The sequence below is a fragment of the Nyctereutes procyonoides genome, unplaced genomic scaffold, assembly GCF_905146905.1.
Source record: "Nyctereutes procyonoides isolate TBG_1078 unplaced genomic scaffold, NYPRO_anot_genome, whole genome shotgun sequence".
In the NCBI taxonomy this organism is placed as follows: Eukaryota; Metazoa; Chordata; class Mammalia; order Carnivora; family Canidae; genus Nyctereutes; species Nyctereutes procyonoides.
This window is the reverse complement of record NW_026575131.1, coordinates 19,329,464-19,342,577: the sequence shown is the minus strand read 5'-3', so window position 1 is coordinate 19,342,577 and position 13,114 is coordinate 19,329,464. Positions and strand designations below refer to the sequence as shown.

The 13,114-nt window shown below is 39.7% G+C and overlaps 1 protein-coding gene across 2 annotated transcripts in view; it reads right to left on the bottom strand.

Moving 5' to 3' along the window:
* Positions 1–12,748, bottom strand: part of SHQ1 (SHQ1, H/ACA ribonucleoprotein assembly factor) — a 100,996-nt gene extending 88,248 nt beyond the window's left edge. The window contains exons 1-5 of one of the 2 annotated variants that reach the window (XM_055344272.1): positions 12,543–12,748; positions 8,122–8,202; positions 7,701–7,765; positions 4,788–4,910; positions 3,846–4,006 (exon numbers count right to left, since the gene is read on the bottom strand). In XM_055344272.1, the coding sequence (XP_055200247.1) occupies positions 3,846–4,006; positions 4,788–4,910; positions 7,701–7,765; positions 8,122–8,202; positions 12,543–12,685 (573 nt within the window). In that variant the 5' untranslated portion in view covers positions 12,686–12,748. The remainder of the gene's footprint in view (positions 1–3,845; positions 4,007–4,787; positions 4,911–7,700; positions 7,766–8,121; positions 8,203–12,542) is intronic. The other variant, XM_055344274.1, reaches the window with a different exon arrangement.
* Positions 12,749–13,114: the final 366 nt, after the last annotated feature.

Sequence of the window (13,114 nt, the reverse complement as noted above, 5' to 3'; positions counted from 1 at the left end):
GAAGGCCTGACTTTGAGCAGCCAGGGCAGTTTTCCAAAGGCGCCCTGGTGGCTGGCAGCAATTTCAGAAGGGAAAGGAAAAAGGGGAAAGGGAGGGGGGGAGATATGTTAAAAAGAATTTGTTTCAGCAAAAAAAAAAAATGCCTTTATTTTCTTCTCATTATTAGTATGAAACACAGAAGTTTCCAAGCAAATGTAAATGGTTGGAGGGAAAAAAATAATGAAAGAATATGCCTTCTCATAAAGGGTTAAGTTATTCAATTAAGAAGATACCTGGGTCTTGGAATTATGGATGCTTCTCTTTGTTGTATTTTCGTAACAAATTTATATTGCTTTTATCATTAGAGAAAATAAAGCTATTTTTCACTTAAGGGGGGAAAAAGAGTACAAAAAAAATGAGTAAAATATGAGCCATCAACAAAACTTCATGGATATTTTCTCACCAAAGGCAGAACGAGAGAAACTCTAAACTTGTGAGAAAACAGTATTTGAGAAAATGGTGACGTTCCTTAAATACATCATTTGAAAACAGAAGAGATGTTCTCAAATTTCTTAATGCAGCAATCCTTTCAGTTTCTTCTAGCTGCTTCACGAGCAAAAAGTCACACCACTAACCTTACATGATCACTGTTTATAACCACATGGTATGACTGTCACAAATCGAGCAATCATAAATGCAAAACTCTGTGAGGAATACCAAGTATGTAAGTTTTTTGCCACTATCTCATAAAATACATCTACCTTAATACCCCAGAGAGGGTGGCCTCTGGTTCACATATGATTTTTGAAAGTTCTCATATTTCCTAATGTCATGGGGGAGGGGGGAGAACGTGGGTGGCTCAGTCTGTTAAGCAGCCAACTCTTGATTTCAGCTGGTGGTCTCAGGGTCACAGGATCCAGCCCCGACTAGGACTCTGTGCTCAACAGGAAGTCTGCTTGAGATTCTCTCTCTCCCTCTGCCTCTACCCAACCTCCACCCCCTGCCACACATGCGTGCTCTTTCTCCATTTCTCTCTAAAATAAAAATAAATCGTTCCTAAAACCATGAAGGACATCACAGTCTTCTAATTTCATTCATGTAAGAAAATATACTATTCTTTAAAGCCTACATATGTCTGCTGGTTTGTCCACTGGTAAAAGGTACACACATTACAGCAATAATACAAGGATGGAATAGTAACGTGGAGCCTGGTACAGTGCTTAGCACAGGAACACAGCAGCTGTTAGCTGTCAATGCACAGACACTAGAGGTTCACATCTCTTACTCAGATCCTCTGGAGAGGGGTGAACTTCAGGATTCAAACTCTTCAAAGAGTTTCAAAAAGTAACATGGTATACATATATCCCGTATTTTATTTAACCTCCTCTTTATCTGGGGCATCACCTCATATTCAAATACATAACATTTTCTATGGCAAAATTTGTGAATATGCACACTAACTGGGATTTAAAAACTAGTAAAAGACATCGGCTCAGATCAGGTTTTGCCACCAGACTAAATACAAAAAAAAAAAAAAAAGCTTAAAGAACTTTCTCTGATCTCAATACTCAGACATGGGTTATGAACCTATACTACTAGTAGTATTACTACTTACATCATCCCTCAGAGTGTTCGTGCATGTGTATATCTTTTTTTTTTCCTATGCTGAGAAAAATATGCATTCCAAGTATTTAGAATAGCAATGTTCAATTAAAATGTGAACAGTTTAGGGATGCCTGGGTGGCTCAGCAGCTGAACACCTGCCTTCAGTCCAGGGCATGATCCCACGGTCCTGGGATCAAGTCCCACATCGGGCTCCCTGCATGGAGCCTGCTTCTCCTTCTGCCTCTGTCTCTGCCCCTCTCTCTCTGTGTGTCTCTCATTAATAAATAAAATCTTTTTTAAAAAACTGAACAGTTTAATGATTTTAGATAATTAAACTAGGGGCACCTGGGTGGCTCAGCTGGTTAAGGTCTGCCTTTGGTTCAGGTCAGGATTTCAGGGCTGGGATCGAGCCCTGCATCAGGCTCCCTGCTCAGTAGGGAGCCTGCTTCTCCCTCTCCTTCTCACTTGTGCTCTCTTTTGCTATCTCTGTCTCTCTCTCAAATAAATAAATAAAATCTTTAAAAAATAAAAAATTCAGTGGGGGGAACAGAATGATGTAATCAGGGGCTCCAATTATGCTATGTTTTATTTTTTAAGTTGGGTGATAGGTATCTAGGGATTTGGGGCCTTAGTTAAGATATTCAGAAAAACATAAAGAATATCCCACAATAATTTTTTTTAAATAAACCTAAGTTACTAATTGAACATTTCAACAGATGCAAGAAGTTGTGACTTAAAGGACTTGGTCTAGGATCACATTACAGTGTCTGGCAGTTTCACATCAAATTGGCAGAAATCCCTTGAAAGGACCTTTCCTCAACAGCAGTGGCAAGAAATCAAGTTCCCTGGCCTCAGAAATTATATTCCATTTGAATGTACAATCTGTACTTAGCCTGTGTGACTTGAATTAGCATTCATTTAGAGCTCCAAACAGGTAAGCCCAGAACTGACTGACCACAGAGTCGCTCTTGGCTAAACAACTTTAAGGTCCACTCGCTGTAGTTTCTGCTGTAGACAAAACTGACTCTATTCTTACTACCTCAGATATGACCAACCAACACGATTAGGGAGAGAGAACCCAGAGAGACTGTAATTCAGCAAAAAAGCATTTTGAAGGTAATTAATCAGCATTATTTGCTCAAGTAAATTCCAATTTTTCTCCCTTTAAGGAGTCTCAAGAGCGTTTAATATTTTTCAAGGGCAGAAGTCTTTCTAGCATCCTATTTTTTTTTTTCTCAAAGAGTTTTCACAGTGTACCGTCTCCTTAAGTTTTCTAAATGGCCTTTCAAAGTCGGTGAGCAAATTTATCTCTATTTGACAAAGAGGAGACAAAACTTGTTTGTAGTCAAATAAGTGGCCTATCATCCTAAATTTAAACAACGTAGAAGTGGGATTAAAACATAGGTAAACCACTCCTGAGTAGATTCAAATATGTCTTACTACAATAAACCACACTCTGAACAGATTCAACATCCTCTCCCCAGGCAAGGAAATTTAAAAAAAAAAAAAAGAGGCTGTTGTTGTGGTTTCTTTCACTTAAAAAAAGAAATGAAAAACCCAAGTTAATGGCTCACAAACACTTTCATTATATAACGTTCTAGGATGCATTTTCTGTAAAACAACATAGTGACAAAATAGTTCAAAATCTCTCCTTTCCATTTCATTCTCCCCACATAGCCTAAAATAAAGTAGCATTTCCTATGTGTTTTGCGGAAGAGGGTGATGTCATTCCTTTTTAGTCTGACAAATGATCGGGTTTTAACAAGAGATTACATTCAATCCCCACTACCAAGAGTAAATAGACAAAAGTGCCTACTATACACCAAGAACTAAACAATTTGATCAAAAGACACAAACTCACTCCCACAGGGAACATTTGGTCTCATTTATATTTATAAAACAGAAGAGACATCATGTAATAATTTTCATTTTTCAGAAGTATAAAACAAAGATTGCCAAGAAGTATGAGGAGAGAGGAGTTCCGTTTTGTATTTTGGAAACTTCATGTCTAGAATACTGAATGAAGTGGAGAAAAAAGAAAGTAACAGGACATCTGACATCTGTAAGCACAGTATAACTGGGCAGAACAGCCAAAGCAATGGAAAGGAACAAACATCTGGGTCATCGCTACATACAAGAAGCTGGGATTTGTGCTTTAAATACGTCATCTCCTACAATCTTCATAAAAACCTCCCAGTAGGAGCAGAAATGAACTTAAAATATCCAGAAGGTAAAACCAAGGTGTTTTATAAAGATCACACCTGCAACCGCTGAAACACTCCAGATCTTAAGTTTCCAAAGCCATAGTGGTACTGCGGATTCAGAGCACTTTCTGATGCCTCTTCGTAGGGGGACTGTTCAATTTCCCAGTCAAACTCTTCATCCTCCTCTTCTACTCCTCCCTCAGAAACCTCAGATGCACCTGAATGTGTTAAATATTAATTGTTTAAGTATTAGATTTCCCGGGTACAACTTGGGGAAGAAAAAGTATAGGGGAAAAAAAATGTCTTTCCATGTGCACCAAAAGGGACGTAGAAGAATATGTGTAGCCCCACTATTTTTAATAGTCAAAAAGTTAAAAATAAAAAAAAGTACGACCCAAAGGCCCATCAGTAGTAGGATGTATAAATGATAAATGCAATGAAAGCAAACAAACCTGAGCTATAGATGGATAAATCCCACAAAAATATTAAGTGAAAGAACCCAGACAAAAAAGCATACATACCGTCTGAATTATATACACAATTCAAACAGGCAAAATAGAGGTTAATGGTAACATGGAGAGAAGGGAGGGAGAAGTGACCAGGAGGTGGCTCAGGGTAAGATTCCAGGGTATTGGAAATGTTTCATTTCCTGACTAGGTGGTGTTTCTTTTAATTCATTGGATTATAAACTTTTGATCTAAGCTCATGAGGCCATGATTTTGCAAAAGACAGAGATGCTGTTTTGAATGGTCCAAAAACATAACTGACATGTGTGTTTGATAAACTTCTTTTTGTCTTTAAATTATATGTTACCAAATGAACTATTTTTTGTATTTTCATGTGATCCTTACCTTGTCACCTTAAGGATTTTTCTCTGATTTCCTATTTGCTTTATCCCTCTTCCCCTAGAAACATACAGCATTCCAAATATTGTATTAACCTGTATTTCTTTTTCTTTTTTTTTAAACCTGTATTTCTTCTTAACTACAACAAACATACCTATTTCTTCCACAAGTGGTTTTGCAGTCCTGGACTTTCTTGGTGCCAGAAGAGCAGTTAACATGTTCAGCCCCTCAAAATGCTGGCCAGGAGTTTCTTTGGGCAATCGAATGGTAAAAATTCCTTAAAGATAAATTCATTTTAAGCTTAGCTCTATTAAAAAATTCAAAGACTTCACAAATACATCTAAGAAATATGTATCTTAGCAAATTATAATTCTATTTCATGAGGCTCCAAAATTATGCCATTATATACTTAGTGAACAAAAACCAGGACAGAAAAAGGCTCAAGGTTTTTCAGAATCACTGATTCAGCTATCATCTCTATAAGAAATTAATCTGCTAAAGCTGCAGAATGCTTTAGTCTTATACAGTATCCTCTTAACCTATTGATAATATTAAAAGTCCAAGTCAAAAATCTCTAAAACTCAATGGCCTGAGAAGGTAGCAGCTTAGAATTAGCCCGTAGCTACTTAAAAGATTTATTTCTGGACTAGAAGAGAAAAAAAATCAGGATATCTAATCCAATGAATAGCAGTAGTTTCAAAAACACACAAAATCTTAAAGCAATTATAGCTTAATAAAGTTCTCTGCTATCTCAAGAGACATAACTCCAAAGTCTAAGAAATACTCAAATTGTATGTACTTCTTTTCTTTCCCTGATTGGGCTTATCAACTTCATCTAGGCTCCCCTCATGAACTTACATTATCTGCTACTCTGAATTTTAAAATATTTAACTCTTTTCATTGTACTTAACCATACTCCAATACAGTTGACCCTTGAACAACATGGGGCTTAAGGCCTGACTCCCTGTACAGTCAGAAATTTGTGTATAACTTTGACTCCCCAAAAAGTTAACATCTGATAGTCTACTGTTGACTGGAAGCCTTATCAATAACACAATTAACGCATACTTGGTATGTTATATGTATTACATACTGCATTCTTATTACAATAAAGAGAAAAGGTGAGATATTACCTCACACCAATCAGAATGGCAAAATTAACAACTCCGGAAACAACAGATGTAGACAAGGATATGGAAAAAGAGGAACCCTCTTACACTGTTGGGAATGCAAGCTGGTGCAGCCACTCTGGAAAACAGTATGGAGGTTCCTCAAGAAGTTAAAAATAGAACTACCCTATGACCCAGGAACTGCACTACTAGGTATTTATCTAAAGGATACAAAAATAGTGATCCAAAAGGGCACCTGCACCCCTGTGTTTACAGCAGCAATCCCCACAACAGCCTAACTATGGAAAGAGCCCACATGTCTATCAACAGATGAATGGATAAAGATGTGGTATATATACAATGGAGTATTACTCACCCATCAAAAAATTGAAACCTTACCATTTGCAATGAACTGGATGGAAGTAGAGGGTTTTTTGCTAAGCAAAATACGTCAATCAGAGAAATACAATTATCACATGGCCTCACTCATTTGTGGAATTTAAGAAACAAAACAGAGGAGCATAGGGGAAGAGAGGAAATAATAAAATAAGATGAAAACAGAGAGGGAGATAAACCATAAGAGACTCTTAATCATAGGAAACAAACTGGGGGGTCGCTGGAGGGGAGTTGGGGGGTAGAATGGGGATAACTGGGTGATGGACATTAAGGAGGGCATGTGATGTAATGAGCACTGGGTATTATATGCAACTGATGAATCACTGAACTCTACATATGAAACTAATGATATACTATATGTTGATTAATTGAATTTAAATAAAATAATAAAAGAGAAAGAAAGAAAATGCTATTAAGAAAATCATAGGGAAGTGAAAATACATTTTCGGTATGGTATGGTATTTATTGAAAAAATCTGCATATAAGTGGACCTGCACAGTTCAAACCCATGTTATTTAAGGGTCAAGTGTATATCAGTTAACCCAAATACTTCCACATATACAAACTTCCTAAGCTCCTGGTACTTTTGAATTTTAATAAATTTGTTTCAATATATAACTTATCTGCAATTAAAACCAGATTTACTACCTAGAAAGGCAGTTTCATTATATTTCATTATCATAGTAATTACATTGTGTTATAGGTTATAACTTTGTCACTTAACTACTTCATGCCATCCTTCCTCCCTTACCCTAGTTTACTAAGGTCAATAAACATTCACTTAATAAATTACACGAGTATATAAAGGTGTTCTTTTTCCATATCCACAGATAAAGGAAAATCCAGTGGCTTCTACAAAAGGAAAATAAATGGTTTCAAGGCTAGATAAAATGAAGGGCTTGGGATCCCTGGGTGGCGCAGCGGTTTGGCGCCTGCCTTTGGCCCAGGGCGCGATCCTGGAGACCCGGGATCGAGTCCCACGTCGGGCTCCCGGTGCATGGAGCCTGCTTCTCCCTCTGCCTGTGTCTCTGCCTCTCTCTCTCTCATTCTATGTGACTATCATAAATAAATAAAAATTTAAAAAAAAAAAAAAAAAATGAAGGGCTTATCAATCATGAAAAGAAAATTCAGTCAGCCTTTAATGCCACTTCTGGACAGTTTCTCTCCCACCTACGCATTATTAGGTTTTAAGTTTGAAAGCACATAAGAAAAATTCCATTCAGGGCTTATAAAAATCACCCACATCTTTTGTAATCACTTCACATAATCTGACTTTTAAATGCTTACTAAAAGTAGGGGAAGTAGAAAATAAACTTCTAGAAAAAAGAAACAGTAAACAACTTTAAAAACTACTGTAAAGCACTTGAAAGGACTGAGAAAATTATACCTATTAAGAAATCCATGAATAATAGGCACTGGGCTGGTTAAGAAACAATAACATGTGACCAGGACAGACTGCACTTGCAAAACATCTAAAGGTCCCCATCGAATCTTGAAGGATTACGACGTAGTTATGCTAACATGAAGAATCTAAAGAATAAACAAAATTCAAAAAGCAATACCTTTATCTGCATCATAGGATCCTTGTTCACTTCCATTTTCCACAACTCTTCCAGGAAGGGTCAATCTGCAAATTTAATATAAGGTTTCATAAAGTACTAAAAGCACAAAGTATAATAAATGACCATCAATGATAATATACATTTACCACTGAAATCTATCAACCATTTTATTTATTTTTAAATATTTTATTAATTTATTCATGAGAGACACAGAAAGAGACAGAAAGGCAGAGACAGGCAGAGGGAGAAGTAGGCTCCATACAGAAGCCTGATGCAGGACTCAATCCCAGGACTCCAGGATCACGCCCTGGGCCAAAGGCAGGTGCTAAACCACTGAACCACCACAAGATCCCCTCTATCAACCATTTTAAAAGGCAATTCCCCAGCATTTCTTTAACATTTTACAAACTAAATAACTTACATTTTTTTCCTAGCTGAGAAATGAGAAATCACAGGTGACTCATCTTTGTTTGAATACTTCATAGTCACCAATAAAGCAATACTGAAAAAAAAAAGTGATACTTAAAAAAGAAAAGCCACAATAAATATTGGTTACCACTATTGTTACAACACTTTTGTCTTCCTAATGAATAAGAGACTTATTAATATACCTGGTGCCTGACACAGCAGGGGCTCAAACAAGGTGTATTCATTGACTCCTACCCCACTAAAAAGAATTTTTAAAATGGAAAACAATTAAGAAACAACAAATCAATTATTTATTTTGGGCAAATTACTACTTAAGAAAAAAAAAGCAAAAGTTTTTCTCAAGTCTCATTATTACTATACAGAGATTTTCTCCCTCTTTCATATTAAAGGAAATGAACTGATTTCCCTGTGCCCAGTTTTACTCTGATTCAGTCAGCCTTCCACTAAGGCTCCAAAAGAACTTTTCTAAAACAGAAACCAGACCATCACTTTCCTATTGAAAAAATTTCTACAGCTCCCTAACACCAACTAAATAACTCAAACTCATTGGTACCATGTATCAGACCAGCTCCCATTCTATTCCAAAGTAAAATATTAGGCTCCTTTCCTCCTATATCCCCCTTTTCCTTTTGCTTCCTATTCTCTCATCCTCCTCCTCCTCCTTCTTCCTCCTCCTCCTCCTCCTCCTCATCAAAACTTGGCAGGTCCCAAAGGTCCAGGGCTTCACAACCTAGTTGCCTTTGATCGTAATAGTTTCTGGAGCTATAATGCATCTTCCAAATCAAAATACCTTCTAAGCCCAACATAAGGAATCAGTCTGTGCTTGTTATAATGGTAACAAACACTAAATTTACTATCAGAATTTGAGTTGAATCTCAGCTCTGCCATTTACCACCTCTCTTTCTTTGTACAAGTTAATTAGCTTCAAAGCTCATATTCCTCATCTGTTAAAAGGAAAACCAACAGAATGTACCCCAGGGTCACTGTGAGAAGGAAAGGAAAATGCAAGGGGCTTAGTGGCTAGTGAAACAGGTAAGCATTAAAAAAAATGTAAGCTATTATTACCAACTTCCTTTTCCTAAACTCTTTGTAAGTATAAATTCTTACTGCATAATAGCGAAACTATATTTGTTCACAGACCTACCACCCCTACTAGACTCTCAATTCCTCAGGGAGAGAAGCGAGGTTTTATTCACCTCTGGTATACTGCAATGAACTGTATTTTCAAAGATGGCCTGTCTCATATCACTCCTCCCAACTGTGGCATATATGTCCTCTCCCCCTTAAAACTGAGTGAGCTTGCAAGTGTCCATTGATAAACGAATGGATTAAGAAGATGTTATACACACACACACACACACACAGAGGAATATTACTCAGCCATAGAAAAGAATAAAATCTTACCACATGAAACAACATGAACAGATCCAGAGTATAATGCTAAGCGAAATAAGTCAGATAAAGACAAAATACCGCATTTCACTCACATGTGAAATTTAAGAAACAAAACAGACGGAAAAGAGACAAACCAAAGAAAAGACTTTTTTTTAAGATTTTATTTTTTTTTTTAAGATTTATTTATTTGAGAGAGAGAAAGGACAAGTAAGAGAGCAAGCACAAGGTGGGGGAGAGGGAGAGGGAGACAAGCTGAATCCCCACAGAGCAGGGAGCCCAACTTAGGGCTCCATCCCAGGACCCCAGGATCAAGACATAAGCCCAAATCAAGAGATGCCCAACCAACTGTCTGAGCCACTCGGGGCCCCTAAAGAACAAACTCTTAACTGTAGAGAACAAACTGATGGTTACTAGAGGGGAGGTGAGTGGGAGGGATGGATGAAATAGGTAATGAGCACTGAGTAATGTATAGAATTGTTGAATTACTATATTGTAAACCTAAAACTAATATAACACAGTATATTAAATATACTAGAATTAAAATAAAAATTAGTTGTTTTTTTTTTTTAATTTTGGAACTGTTTTAACCAATATAATACAGCAGAATTGACAATGCGATTTCTGAGATTAGGTCACAAATGGCGACATGAACCTGCCTTGCCCCCCCCATACTTGGCTATGAAACCTTCAGCTTCCACCTCCCCAAAGGAGGCACAAACTAGACCATGCAAAGACCTCACACAGTAAGGTCCTGAGACTACACAAAAGGAGATGCCCTCCCCCAGCCATCAGCTCTGGCCCTTGTGGTTCCAGGTCCAGCCACAATATGACTACAAGTGAATTAAAGATCTCAAGTCAAAACAGCCCAGCCAAGCCCTTACCTGTTCCTGACACACAACCAGAACAAGCGAGTTAAATAATTGTTTTGCAACATTAAGTTTGATTGGTTATGCGGCAAGAGAAGACCGGAACAGTAGGCCCTCATAATAAATATCTACTGTCTACTGAACAACTGATTGCCTGGTAATAAAAACTATGCATGCATTATCTCAATCTTCAAATCCACTCTTTAGGATCCCTAGTATTAGTCCCATTTTACAGATTAGGAAACTCAGACTGAATAACTTGCCCTAAGTCCCAGAACTGTTTCGGTGGTAGGACCCAGGTGTGCCTAATTCCCAAGCTCCTGCTGCTACCCAAGCGTATGAGTTCCATGTGAAGAATACTCTTTAAACTGTTTCACACATAACCTCTTATTTGGTCTTCATCAAAACTCCCAAACATAAGCAAAGTGGTTTTTACTTTGAAATTTCTGTGAATGTGTTTTTTATTTTACATTCCTAATCTCATTTAAGATCTTTTCTCAGGGCCTCTGATCCCTCATCTACAACATATGTAAGTAACAGAAGCTACCTTGTAGCTACCTTGTAGGACTGTCTGTCCTAAGATCAAATGAGATCTCCCACCTTAAGTATTAACCTGAAGTAAAACATTCAGTAAATGTTTGCTACCACCAACACCATCTTCTTCCCATTCTTCATGTCTTACCTTAAATACCACCTCTTCAGAAAGTCTTTCTTTGGCCACTTTGTATTTAAACAGACTCCCTTTTCTTTTCTTTTCTTTTTAAAGATTTTATTTATTTATTCATGAGAAACAGAGAGAGAGAGAGGGGCAGAGACAAAGGCAGAGGGAGAAGCAGGCTCCATGCAGGGAGCCCGACCCGGGACTCCATCGGGGCACCCCAGGATCACCCCCTGGGCCGAAGGCAGACACTAAACCGATGAGCCACCCAAGTGTCCCCCACTTTTTATTTTCTAAAATAAAATGCTAAAAAAAAAAAAAATTAAACAAAATAAAAATTAAAATGCTCAGTGCTCTCCACCCCCCCTTTGGAGCACTTGACACACTTTGTAGTTATATGTTTACTTGTCCGTTTGTTGTTCTCTCCCTACTAGAATGTAAACTACATGAGACACCACCACATCCCCAAAACTGGAAACCCATTTATAAATAAAAAATAAAAAATAAAAAAATAAATAAATAATAACAAGAAAAGTGCAATATATGCAAGTAGGTGGACTAAGTCGGGGCCTAAGGGAAATTTGAGCAAAACTGGATCCTCTTGACTCAAGAGGAAGTTTTGATTAGGAAAGCACATGGGCAGGAAGGAGAGGTCGCAGGGAGAAACTAAGAGAATGGATTTTTACCAAGCAGGAAAAGGGAAGGATAAGGGATGGGCCATTTTTTAGAAGAAAATACTCCAGGGTGTCCTCTGTAAAAAAGAGGCTGACAGGAACGCCTACTTCCAAGGAGTGCGCTCAAGATTGGAGGAGATGATGAATACCCATCAATACACTTAGCCCGCGTGGCTTCAGGCGTTTGAGGGAGCAGTTAGCTGTTACCACCGTTGCTATGGTTCTGCAAAGGAGAAAAATGCAAAAAAAAAAAAAAAAAAAAAAAGCAGGCGAGGGCTGACGGTACGACCTTCCTGGGGGAGGTGCGAGAACCAGGCTGGCCCGACCGAAACCGCAAGGGCTCCAAGGTTCCCAACGCCGCGCCTTACAGTCCCCGCTGGGGATTTATTTTTATTTTTATTTTTATTTTTTATTTTATGATAGTCACAGAAAGAGAGAGAGAGAGAGAGAGAGAGAGAGAGAGGCAGAGACACAGGCAGAGGGAGAAGCAGGCTCCACGCACCGGGAGCCCGACGTGGGACTCGACCCCGGGTCCCCAGGATCGCGCCCTGGGCCAAAGGCAGATGCTCAACCGCTGCGCCACCCAGGGATCCCCCGCTGGGGATTTTTAACAAAGTCTGAGGAGGGAACGAGCCGCTGCGGGCGCGCGTCCCAGATGCTGCGGAAACCTCGGGAAACGGCAAGGGACGCTATCCCGCCCTGTCCTCCTCCTCGCCCGGTAAGCAGGCACCGGACGAGAAGGCGAAGAAAAGGAGTGAATCCGTCAACTCCTCAAGCCCCTACGCGTGCGCTTTTCCAGGGCCGGACAGCGGGAACTCGCCTGAGAAAGTACGGCTTGGCGTAGAACCTGAAGTCCACCCCCTCGAAGTACACGTCCAACTCCGAGACCCGGGCGTAGGGCACGCGGATGGCGACCGTCAGGAAGGCCGGGTCCTGGCTGAGGTCGAACGCAGGGGTCAGCATGCCGACTCAGGGGCCCGACGCGCTCCAGCCAAGTCCCCACGCCGCCGGCACCCAGCCGGCCCGCCAGCCAGCGCGCTTCCGGCACCAGAAGGAAGTGCTCCTGCGTGAGGCAGGAAGTCCCGCCCCACGCCGGTCTCCATGGAGACCGGACGCTGCTAGTGGCGAGGGGGCGTGGAGCTTGAGGCTGCGACCGCAGGAATGCAACCAAGGGGCGTGACTTTGGAAAAGCGGGGACAAGCGTCCTCCTGCGAGTCACCAAGCCTGTTTCGAGATCCTAAGAGATAGCTGTGGCAGGCATTATTGGCTTTGCAGGTAGGCAGACCTGCGTTTGAATCCCCTCTCGGCCGTCTCTCGGCTGCGAGGTCTTGGGAAAGTTGCAAGACCTCTCTATGCTTCAGATGACTCTTGTATTAAATGATGATAATACTG